This window comes from Notothenia coriiceps, unplaced genomic scaffold (genome assembly GCF_000735185.1).
Source record: "Notothenia coriiceps isolate Sejong01 unplaced genomic scaffold, NC01 NC01_scaffold00010733, whole genome shotgun sequence".
NCBI classification, from domain to species: domain Eukaryota; kingdom Metazoa; phylum Chordata; class Actinopteri; order Perciformes; family Nototheniidae; genus Notothenia; species Notothenia coriiceps.
The window spans coordinates 30,401-43,026 of NW_011343434.1; the positions used below are offsets into that span (position 1 = coordinate 30,401).

Genomic DNA, 12,626 nt, shown 5'->3' on the forward strand with positions numbered 1-12,626 from the left:
TTCCTATCGCGGAGCGGATTGTTTACTTGGTTTTATCCCTCTTAGGAGAGGGATTTTGTTCCGCGCTTGACTATCACTTTATTATTGTAGATGTTTATTTAATTTGTATAAAAGAAAGTTGCCGTTGGTATAAAATAGTAGGTATTAGACGCAGGGATCAGTTTTCCAGACTCTGGAGTGCGCAATGGGGATTCTTCCTATTATACCTGGGTTCTGACACTGACATAGGAGCTTCCTTTTTGGTGTTTCCCGGCTATAGGGTGAGCATCGCTCCTGCTGTCAAGGTGGTTGTTGGTATATTCCGTGTGTTTGTGTCTTAATACTTTGTCGTCACAGCTCCGTATGTATTGGTTCCCGGCCTTGCAGGCCCGTCGGGAAGAGAAGGAATGTTTTAGGCTATGTTCCAGGGACGGTGATGCGCCATTTACGCATGGGCACCAGACAGGCAATGGGTGTATTTAGCAAGTGTTGTCGTGCTTCTAGTGCCGGGCGGACCCCAGTTGGGGCGCAGACTACATCATGCTTTCGCCCTAACCCATAGGCGATAAAGCTCTTAGAGGGCGAAGCCCATAATGAAATAGAACTGAGGTTTACCTAATGAACCCCAGCTTCTATGAGTAAATGGCGGCCAGCCTCTAAGCCGCTGGCCCCACTTGGCTTCTAAACGAATAGCTTGAAGAAAGTTTTTGGTGTATGGGAGCAGATTACCGGCACCTTCCTATTTATACCGGAAGGAGGCCTGAGGGTGGGGCCCACCTTGCGGGTGGGTGTGGACTACAAGTGTTTCAGTGCTGCGCGGGGGCGCAGGGGGATTACCCAATAGCGATAGCCTTAGAGGGCTGCGCCATTTACTCATAGATGCTGGGGTTACAGTAGGTAACCTCAGTTCCCTCAAGAGGGGGGTTTTCTCCCACGCCTGAAACACCTCCATTGGACTCCTTTGTTTACTTCCGGAACATAGTGACATCACTGTGTAACACTCGCGATTCCATTGGCTAGCACTTCAACACATTGTATTTGATAGGCTAAGGGGCGGGACATTTCTAAGTGGTTGACAAATCACAACAGAGCCGGCCAGCTAACCAATCAGAGCAGACTGGGCTCTGGTTTCAGTCACAAGATGCAAATATGAAGCAGAACATAAGCAGAATATTTCCTTTTTAAGTAACAGTTGGCATTAACACTGAACAATATGAAATTGAGAAACAGAAGTGCATTAAAGAAAACAAGCTGTGGCTGAAAATCAGGCTTTACCAGTAACTCTTCCAATACTAAATGACTTAGCACATTTTAGTTAGACCAGACCACACTTTATAGTAGACTTATTATAGGAGCTCAAGTTGAACTTCTAAAATCAGGAGAGGAATCCCCTTATATTCATTTCTGCCGTGTAAAAAAAACAGAGCACAGCCGACAAAATTTAACAGGTTAAAATGTCGCCGGTGAGAAGGAGTACAACATGGTAGCAGCCCCTCACTTGAGCGTGAAGACATTCTTCTTCTTCTTGTAGCCGTTGGTGACGTCGCAGTGGCAGTGGGACAGGTTGAGCAGCGGCTCGTTGTTGTAGGACGTGGCCATGTTCTTGGCGTCTTTGTAGAAACCCATCTCCCCTTCTTTCAGCACGCAGTACAGGTTGACCCAAGACCTGCTGTGGTGTGGGAAGGCGGGAGGGGTGAGGGGAGGGAGAGTGGAGGAGGAGGAGGAGGAGGAGGGGGCGGTGGAGGGGGAGGTACGGGGAAGGTGGTGGTTGGGGGGAGATGGGAGGAGTCAGGAAGAACTGCAGAGTGGCTCTTGCTAAGCTAACACCTCACTCACCTGACCGGAGCAGACAGGTGGGCGGGATGGACCGGCGCCAAGAAGGGAGGAGGAAACACACTGCTGAACAAACACAGACCAACGGACGCACAGACGGACGCACGGAGGAGGAGGTGGGGGGATGGAGGGATGGGGAGGGGGCTACGTACACTGTGTGTGTCTCTGTGCGTGGGCTTATATATGACTTACCTTGGAGGAGAGGAGAGGAGCAGCCAGGAGCACCGAGGAGGGAGCAGAAGAGAGGGAGAGTTTGGTTAAATGGCATTTTGGCATTAACACCTTAAAGTCAGTCATGCTTCTTTTAATCTCTTTGAGCGTGTTTACATGCACACGCCCTTCCAATTAATAAGCTCACACCCAATTATATATATTTCTCAGAGCAAGCTGTCTGTGTGCAGCTTAATATCCCGATTTCAAAGAACCTACAGAAACTGAATTTAGACTGAAGAAGAACAATGATGCATGTGATAAGGTGTCTAAGTTAATCTAACTTATTTTATGATATTTTGTCTGCTATATGATAAAAAATAACAGAGGCAGTTGTTGGCAATAAGAATATTAGATCACAGGCTCTCTTAAACAATGTTCATTCAAATTAAAATAAATACAATATATATTTATCATGCAGTTATTGCAAAAATAAATAAATAAATGTACCATTTACCAAATGTTCTATTCATTCACATACGGCCTTTAAGAATCAGATAGTTGAATGAAGATAAATGTAATTAGTAGTTTACCTTCACTATATCACTTTTTAGGGACCCTTTTAACATCATCTGAATACAAAACACTCAACATTTTTTCTTTCCATCAATATTTTCAAGTTCAAGGTTCAAGGCTCTTTTTATGTGACTTTTGGCTTCCCCAGGCGATAGTTGACAATCGTGAGTGAAATGTGGTTAAATCTTTGGTCCTTTAGTAAACAAAACCTGGCAACATGGCTGCAGAAGTCTTCCTATTCTGACTGAATGATTGCTGTCAGTGGTAGAAAGCAAGTCCATTTACTCATTTACTTTACTTAAGCGCCATCTTGAGCTATGTCACTTAAACTTATTTTATGCTATAATTCTAACTATTCTAATCTTCTTCACTACATCTCAGAAGCAAATATTGTTTATTTTCTTAGATGTATTTGATACATTTAGTTACTTTGGAGATCAATTATACAAAATAGAATTAACAAGGGTATAAATAAAGTACAAATAAGAATCTATTGAAGTCAATTGTTAAATTCACTAATTATAATCCAATAACACTATTCTGAAATTGGCAATTTTGCAAAACAAGTATTTTTTTTTTTTCTAACACTTATCTTTATTTGATGTACACACCAATCACATGTACCTAAGTTATTATAAGTAAAACGTTGTTCTCCTGAATAACACCAGAATATTAATGTGCACATAAACATACTCAGTGCCTTGTCATGTAGCTATGTAACAGAGACAGGTTGAACCTCAACTCTTCCTCTCAAACTGACTGTACATCCTCTCCTTCTCAGTGCTGATTGGAGGAAAAAGTTGTAGATCTTCTCCTCCAATCACAACTGAATAAAGGGCAAAAAGAGAGAATATACAATAAGCCAGACAAGGAGCTGTTTGCAGATTCACACTTGTCCAGATTGAAGCCATTCAGGATTACCTTGCCATGTACATTACAGGGCATGTACATACGCGACATTCATCCAAAGAGTGGGCACGTGAGTGGGACTCATCACAGCTGGAGGGGATGAGCTTTAGCTGTGCGTGGTCAGCCCAGCCACTACAGGGCAGTGCAGAGAAACACTTTGCTGTTGGGGTCTCTGGAGGAAGCAGGGCAGTCATCTATGGAGGCCAGTTAGTGAGCGTGTGTGTGTGTGTGTGTGTGTGTGTGTGTGTGTGTGTGTGTGTGTGTGTGTGTGTGTGTGTATGTGTATGTGTGTGCAGACTACCAGACTGGGCACAAGGCAGTGTACGTACTCCATCAAAAGCTCCATGTACCTCTCCCCCTGACATTCATGGCCAGCTGCTCAGTCTTTGTTCTGCGGGCTTGTGTTAGATTTGAAGGCATCGTAAGCTTCATGCATGATGTTTCACATAGGGTGAGATCTCTGTGGGTTGCTCTTTTACTGCATGTAACTGTCGTCTTTACTTTCTGATCCTTATAATCATAGATGACATACATCAAATAGCCTTTTATGAACGTAACTTTAAGTCTGGAGGGTCTCCTGGGGCCACTATCAATAAGTCATATGGGAGGCGTGTGGCGCAGTGGATAGAGCGTTGGTGTTCGGATCAGGGGGTCACAGGTTCCAACCCCACTGCAGTCAGCATGTCGTTGTGTCCCTGAGACACTTCAACCCAAATTGCTCCTGTGGGGATTGCCCACAGTATTGAGTGTGTAAGTCGCTTTGGATAAAAGCGTCTAACAAGTAACATGTAATATGGTAAAATCCTGCATGGGTTTTTTTACTTCATCAGGTAATTGCTTAATTGTGAAATACACCCAACCACTACAAGCATACAAAATAGCTTTGACATGGTTAAATCAACCACAGATTGTAAATGGGTAGGTGCAACTGTATAAAACATTATGATAACCATTGCATTGCAGTTCCTGATGCACAAATCAATTCTAAATCAGTATGTGGCTTATAGTTAGGGCTGGCTAAGGCTTGCTCTGAACCAGCTCTTATTTATACTGCTAAAGGGTTAGACTTTCACCTTTTACCTTCCTAGTTCTACCTCTTTTTCTCTTTATCTGTATGCACTCATGTCCCATAAATGAATGAATTGAATTTCTAATTTATTTTCCTGTTAGGCGTGGTGTTTCTTTAGGAGTTTTCCCTTGTGACTGAGAGGGTCAGACAGAGGACAGAGGGTGTTGCACGCTGTACACCTGGGGTTGGTAAGTAAGTTCGGCCTTGGAACAATTTTTGTCTGAGCCACTAGATGGCGGGCCAGAACATAATCAAAGGCCAGAGCCTCTGGCTAGACCTGCCCAAAGGGAGGCTCGTCCTCTCTAGCCCCATTTCAGTCCCATGTTAAAAGCCAGGGCTATTATCTGTATTTGAACAGACTTATCTTTTAAATTGCTTCTCGTTTTGCGCTGTCCTGTACAGATAATAGCCCTGGCTTTTAACATGGGACTGAAATGGGGCTAGAGAGNAAAAATAAGTCGATAAGAGACGATTTATCTTGGTGTTTAAGATTAGGAGGAGTTGGGCTATTGATAAGTTGCGTAAGATTAAAAGAGTCACAGGTTGATTTAAAATCGGAGACAGAGGACAACCAGTCCCAGTTAAAGTCTCCAGCAATTAAAATCTCATTAAAATCCAAGCAAGATAACTGATGACTCAGCGATGATAAAGCCTCAATGCTTAATGAAGGGGGTCTATAGCACCCTACAACAGTGATAAAATGACCCTTAAGAAGTTCCAATTTCAGCGCAAGTAGTTCAAATTGTCTGCTGAGAGACACAGATGATTGGATGGTAGCATGACATTTTATTTTTACATCAATTGCAACACCACCACCTTTTCATGAAGAGTTCTAGGCTGAGAGCACGGAGAGCACCCACATTTGACACTGTAGTAGCAACCTGTCAATCACAAGGTAGTCTCGCCCTGAAGATTCTTACAGTTTATGAAAATGTTTGTTTTTATTTACAAAAATAATTTCAGGTAAAGGGATTCCTACATACTTCAAAATATACTTTCAAGATAATTCACAGATTAATATTAACGCAACTCTAATCTCATCAAATCTCCACCCCCCTCAGTGTCTCACTCATAGAGCTACATTTTTCATCTGTTTGAGGAGAACAATGATCTGGAATGGCCTTCCAATCATAACAAAAAACTGTACTTGCTACATTGCTTTTAGAAAATACCTGAAAAATCATTTCACCAGTGTATAATGCGTAGTTTTCATATTCTCATCAGTGTGATTTTTTTAAAATTGTAAGTATAATTTATGTTCTTGATTTTTGCCATTTTTATTGAATGTAAGTAATATATATATTGTATATTGATTTTGTGTTTTATATTAAATTATGGTTTTTAACATTATTTAGGTAGAGGCTTTAAATAAGCCCAATGGGTTGTTTGACTCTTCCTGCACTGTTTATACTTTCTTATCGGTTATCTTTGTGTCATTTAACAGTGCAAAAACTGTCCTGTGTTTTCCTCAGCGAGCAGATCAGCAAGCGTCAGTCGCAGATCGACCGTCTGTACGTGTCTCTGAAGGACCTGGTGGAGGAGAGGAAGAGCCGCCTGGAGCAGCAGTACTGGCTCTACCAGCTCAACAGGGAGGTGGACGAGCTGGAGCAGTGGATCGCTCAGAGGGAGGTGGTGGCCAGCTCCCCTGAACTTGGTCAAGACTACGAGCATGTCACGGTAAGTGTACGAACGGATGGTGTCTGTAGATGTCACAGAAGTCAGATGTTGAAAAAGCATCTTGAATGCATATGGAGAATGTACTACTATCTACTAAACCTCCAGGTCCTGCAGGAGAAGTTCACAGACTTTGCGTCAGAGACGGGCAGCGTGGGACAGGAGCGAGTGACCGCCGTCAACCAGATGGTGGACGAGCTGATCGACTACGGCCACGCGGAGGCCGCCACCATCGCTGAGTGGAAAGACGGGGTGAACGAGGCCTGGGCCGATCTGCTGGAGCTGATGGAGACCCGGGCGCAGATGCTCGCCGCCTCACACCAGCTGCACAAGTTCTTCTCTGACTGCAGAGAGGTAAGATGCCTGAAGAAACACAGATAGGGGGTTATTAACCGTAGAGTAAAACTGTACAATATCATATGTTACAATTATACAACAAGAAAGGACATTTAATGTAAGAATGAGCAGATTGATTTGGTTTTACCCTAACCCTATAGTTCAAAATTGCCTACCTCAGATTTCTCAATTCTACTTTTTCAACTGATTTCCTTCTTCAACCACACTTTTTTTTATATAAGACACCTTCTGAACTGCTTGTGTTCTTTTGTGTTCAGGTTTTGGCCCAGATCGAGGACAAACATCGGAGGCTTCCTGAAGTTCGGGCTCGGCAGGGCAGCGCTGCCAACACCAGCACGCTGCAGAGACTGCTGCACAGCTTTGAGCAGGACATACAGCTGCTCGTCACACAGGTACTGCAACATGCACCTGAACACACAGCATGGGACATAACTGTTGCAGAATTTAATTACAATACCTAAAAGACCTGCCCCAGTGATGATGTTCATTCTGTAAAGGTCAACAAAACGTTTTCTCATGCTAATTCAGCAATTGTTTATAAGTAATTACACAGCGGATGTTTGTTTAGCATGCATGCCTTCTTTAGCGAGGAGTGCCTCACATTCAAACGAACATGGAGTGATTATTTAAAATCAGTAAAATAGAAATTCAAATTTTGTTTGTATGGTTTTTAAACTGATGTTTTTCCTTTGCATCATTTTGTTCTTTCTGTTTTTGTAAGAATTTGTAATATACATTTATATACATTTATTTTATTTTACATAAATTAACTGAAATGGATTGAAAGTACATTTGGTTATTTACGAGACTGAGTCTGAATGTACTTGCTCTGCATTTCATTTAAAAGTGTCTAGTCCCTGTCATGCACCTGGTGAACAGAGCAGTAGGATATTTTACTGAAGAACGATGCAAAATCAGAGCTGCTCTTTGTCAAAACACAGCTGTCAGAGCAGCTGTGTTTTGTGCGTCATTTGAAAAAAAACTCTTTTGTATTTATTTTAGTTTCTTCCTCGTTCAGCTTAGCGTTTTCCTAAAATCTGCCCTCCCGCTCTGCCAGGTGCGTCAGCTGCAGGAGAGCGCGGCTCAGCTGAGGACGGTGTATGCCGGGGAGAAGGCCGAAGCTATCGCCTTCCGTGAGCACGAAGTGATGCAGTGCTGGAAGGAGCTGCTTACGTCCTGCGAGGAGTGCCGAGTACAGATTACCACCGAGACCGACAAGCTGAGGTTCTTCAGCATGGTCCGAGATCAGATCACTTGGATGGAATCCATCATCTGTCAGATAGGGACAGGAGAAAAGCCTAAGTAACTACTCTAAATGAAGATGGTATGGTATAAAACGTGTCAAACTTGACCAAGACAGTAAACTACAGTTATGCCTTCAAGCTACAACATACCGTACGTTTCTAACACATAGGATTTGACATCGTAGGACCTAAGTATTCTATAAGTGGGTATAAAAAGCTGTTTGTAGAAAGTAATTAACAGGCAGTTTGTTTGCTGAAGTTTGTGGGGCAGTGAGCTAAGTGTGTGTGTTCTGTGTCCTGCAGGGACGTGTCCTCAGTGGAGGTGCTGATGAACTATCACCAGAGTCTGAAGAGTGAGGTGGAGGCTCGCAGCCGCAGCACTCTGGAGTGTATCGAGATGGGGAAAACTCTGCTGGCTGCTAGAAACCCGGCAGCTGAGGAGGTAACATCAGTTTATAATGATATTTTAAATGAAACACTGCTTCCACCACCACAACAACAACAACCTCCACTTATGTGATGTTTATACAGAACAAGGTGTCTGGTAATATTTTGACCATTGTTACTCTGATCCCTGTTTTGCTATAATTATAATGTCACTGATTTTGATTCTTAGATCAAGGAGAAGCTAGACAAGGTAATCACCAAGCAATACGAGCTGTCTGAGAAGTGGGACAACCACTGGGATGCCCTACAGCAATGTAAGCGCACACACACACACACACACACACACACACACACACACACACACACACACACACACACACACACATAAACAGACCTACAGTTTTTCACAGACACACAGAGACACACATATCAACAATACCTAAATGTAAAAAAGAGAAAATAGCTGATATAAGCTTCTGCTATTGAACATTATTGTGTGTCCCCCTCTCAGTGTTGGAGGTTCACCAGTTTGCGCAGGAGGCTGTGGTGGCGGAGGCGTGGCTGACCGCTCAGGAGCCGCTCATCAGCAGCAACGAGCTGGGGGCGAGCGTAGACGAGGTGGAGCAGCTGATTCGTCGGCATGAAGCCTTTCGCAAAGCTGCTGCCACCTGGGAGGAGCGATTCAGCTCACTGCGACGAATCACCACGGTAACACCATCATTATCAGCATCATCATCATTTTTCCAATGAAAAAGTTGTAAGATCCAATATACTGAAATCATTGGCTAAATACTTATGAAGAGCTATGTTTACAGAATTGCTCAAAATCAGTCACTCATGTTAAAGCCCTTAGTGACTCATCAGTCTTGAAATGTGATTTAAAACAGTTTTCTTTCCCCAGGTGGAAAAGTTGAGAGCAGAGCAGAGTCAGCTACCCCCGACCCCTCTGCTGGGTCGTAAAGTCTTCCTGGACCCCCAAGATGCCTCAGCAAATGTATCCACCCTCCCCCGCCTCCCGCTCTCCCCCATCATGAGACAGACCATCTATGAGCAGAACGAAGCCAATTCTCCTCCCTCACCCTCACCCGCCACACCTACACCCTCCCCCTCATCTGTGGCCCGTCGGCTGGGGTCCACCGTGGCTAATTACACCCCCGTGATGAACGGCTCCGGCTACCGCCAAAGCCTGGAGGCGCGGCAGGGCAGCGTGGTGGGTTTTGCTGCAGGACTAGGCCAGCCCACCCCTTTCTCCATCGCCTCGGTTGCCACGGCAGCCATGCTTGTCTCAGCCAATCAGGTGAGAGAGAGCCCCAGCCCGGCGAGAGAGCAAGCAACAAAGGGGATGAGTTACCTCCAGCCATCACAGGCGGCAAGATCTCCAGAGGTGAAGTCGTCCGCGTATCTACGGCAACCCAAAATCAAACACCTGGATGACGCAGTGACGCCGCTGCTCGTGGCCAGCCGGCTGGAGAGGGCGAGGGAGCGGGAAAGGGGGAGGGAGAGGGAGATAATGATGGGAGAGATAGGGACGGAGAAAGCGGAGGTGGCTGTGATGGCCGAGGTGGTGCTTACGGAGCCGGGCCGGGAGCGCCTGCACAGCGAGCCCACCAGAGGGCCCCGGGGGTCCAGAACTGACCCGCTGGGCCACGCTGAGCCTCAGGTCCACACACACGGTCAGCACAGGATAGAGCGGCAGCTGTCCAGCGAGCAGCTGATCCAGGCCCGCAGGGACGAGCTGCCTCAGGAGTTGTGGAGGGAACAGGCCGAGAGGCGGGACAGGAAGACGCTTGAGAGGCAAACGTCCAGTGAGCAGGAGGGCCCCGTGGCCCCCGGGGGCCACGAAGGCCGGCGGAGAGAGAGGGACCGACACCGGCTGGACAGACAAGAATCCAGCGAGCATGACACCGGCAGAGAGCAATCTGACCGACGCTCAGGAGGAGGGTGAGACTTTGTGTTTGTAGTTTGTTTTGTCTAATGTACTATGTAGCTAATATTAATATGTGGACAAGAGGAGCAGGTTATACACTACTCAAAAGAAAAACATTGTATACATTTATTGGATTTGGAAGTCGGTGTATATTTCTGTTTAGCACCATACATATATCACTCATGAATGTAGGATATCCTCTTTGTAAATGTGTATTGTCTAATTGTCATTGTTTTCTACAGAGAAAAGAGATCCACCATGGCAGAGATTGTAGAGCAGCTGCAGGAGAGAGAAGCAGCACAGGTCAGGAGACTTATGTTGTGTGTGTGCTAATAACTAAAGTGTTTATTGGTGTGTGGCTCATTTAGGCAGGGTTTGTAAAACACAGTGCAAATAAATTAAACAAACTTACTTTACTTTTTTTTCTCCAGTTTACACAATTTTGAAATGTTGAACTGGTCAACATCTCCTCATGTACCTCAAGAGTGAGTCTGTATAATGAGCTTTGTAGACAAAAGCACTGGATTATGTAGAGTAATAACGAGTATATGTGATTTTGGGTAAATAAATCTATCTGGTTATTTGACAGAGGCATAGACTGTACATAAAGATGGCCGACGCTTCTCTACTTACTCCAACTTTACAAAAATGGCTTCACATTTTGAGCTGTCACGTCTTCCGTCTTTATATACAGTCTCAGGTTAGAGTGATCTGTGATGACCTGAAAACAGACTTACATATGTGCTTTAGATGATAAAAATGTAATACCATGAGCCCAATTCTTACTGACTCCACCCACCTTCAGGCCCGTGGAGAGGTGGCCCGCCTGCCTAATGGTGTCCCAGAGAAAATAACCAAACAGTCACTGGAGCGACCTCGAGCTCGGGACAGACCCAAACCACGGCGCCGACCACGACCCAAAGAGGCGGGAGAGACCACCCGGAGGTCCCGGTCCGCTCCGGCCCAGAGCAGCCCGAGCGTCCCCCTGCAGCCCACGCACACTGCACATCACGAGGGCTTCCTGTTCCGCAAGCTGGACATCGAGACCCTGAAGAAGAGTACCAATAGGTGGGTGTTCAGGGTCATGTAGAGCAGAACATCTGGTCGAGCAGATGAGAGAGAAGGAGAGTGGACTCTGGTGTCATAAGAGTCAGATTGATCAATTAATTCATTCATTTGGTAATCCAGGAAGGTCATTTCTAAAATTGTTGGAGTAGCATATTTATGGCGTGTACCACAAGAGTTCCCATATTTGCAAGTTATTTTCCACATCAAATGAAGACTTTTTATTGCGCTAGTTGTTGCTAAATGTAAACTTACTCTTTATTATCGATGGATGCCAATTCTACAAATAGTATTTTCCGCTGTCTGTATCTCATGACATCAGAGCCTCCTCCGTTTGTTGATTCAACAATGATGACAGGGGCATGACTTTAGCATGCTAAGCTAACACGCTAACACACTCCGCTGACACTGCGTCTGACATGTTAAACCGATGCATGATGGCACAGAGGACCCAGCAGCAATTATAATTTTCGGCCAGGAAAATTATTTTGAGAATAAAAAGAAAATATTATTTAGAATTTTTTTACAATATCTGACAGACAGTCGCGCACACAGGCTATAATGTCAGAATAGAGAATGTACCTACACCTGAAGGATGCTTATTGTACTTTTATCCATGTTGAGAGTGAATGACACACAGCACAGGCACAATCTGGCAGCGGGGTGCACTGACGCTGATAGTGGATCAATAAGTAGGTGGACAGCGCGTGGTGCTGAAATAGCCAACATGCGGTGTGTGGTTTGAAAAAAATAACACCAGCTCACTAAATCATTCAAACGTAATGTTTACTTAGGATATCAAAACATTGACAACAAAATCGGAGAAGCCTCTTGATCATGGAGGGCGAGGGGTGGCGGTGCATTTGCTGCCACCCCAGTTGGCAGCTTTGTTTTGAAAGAACAGTTTTGGCTCATCTGACATTTATGAGAGAAAATCTCTAATTAGACCCTCCAGAAAAACGTGATTCTGCGATCGCAGAATTTACCGCATAATCAGCAAAATGGCGCAGATTTTCAAAAGGCCGCATAATCCCCGCATTTTTCCACAAAGTTGACAAAAAAAAAAGTTAACTCGTCTTGACGTCATCAGCTCGCGCATCACAGAATGTAAACAACACTGTATTGAGTGAACGTGTGGAGCTCACACGATAGAGAAAACACCAAGATGAAAAAATCTAATCCATCTCTGTTACAGCCGCTGCCTTCCTGGGGCTGTTAAGGCTGTTAAACCTGTTTGTGTGTGTGTGTGTACCCATGAGCTGCGCAGTTCCTCCGACGTCCCGCCCTCGCAACATCCGAAGAGGTGATTGGATGAGACGTCATCCAATCCCCGCCCCTTCCGGCACATCTCCCGAGGGAGGAGTACAAAGGCCGCGGACTGTCATCTCTCTGGAGGCTCTGTTGAGGAACAGACGCCTCTCGCTATTTGCTCGTCGTTCTGATTTTAACTTGTGTG

The 12,626-nt window shown here is 45.0% G+C and overlaps 2 protein-coding genes across 2 annotated transcripts in view; one reads left to right on the forward strand and one right to left on the reverse strand.

The window, feature by feature from the left end:
• LOC104946174 (spectrin beta chain, non-erythrocytic 4-like) overlaps positions 1 to 1,648 on the reverse strand; it is a 27,659-nt gene extending 26,011 nt beyond the window's left edge. The window contains exon 1 of the mRNA XM_010771952.1: positions 1,478 to 1,648. Coding sequence (XP_010770254.1) covers positions 1,478 to 1,605 — 128 coding nt within the window. The 5' untranslated portion in view covers positions 1,606 to 1,648. The remainder of the gene's footprint in view (positions 1 to 1,477) is intronic.
• A 109-nt stretch (positions 1,649 to 1,757) lies between these two features.
• LOC104946175 (spectrin beta chain, non-erythrocytic 1-like) lies at positions 1,758 to 11,195 on the forward strand. The gene is made up of 11 exons (XM_010771953.1): positions 1,758 to 1,960; positions 5,989 to 6,193; positions 6,299 to 6,544; positions 6,805 to 6,939; positions 7,605 to 7,849; positions 8,095 to 8,233; positions 8,408 to 8,492; positions 8,690 to 8,886; positions 9,080 to 10,119; positions 10,348 to 10,408; positions 10,911 to 11,195. The coding sequence occupies exons 1-11, from the start codon at positions 1,758 to 1,760 to the stop codon at positions 11,193 to 11,195; spliced, it is 2,841 nt and encodes a 946-aa protein (XP_010770255.1).
• Positions 11,196 to 12,626: the final 1,431 nt, after the last annotated feature.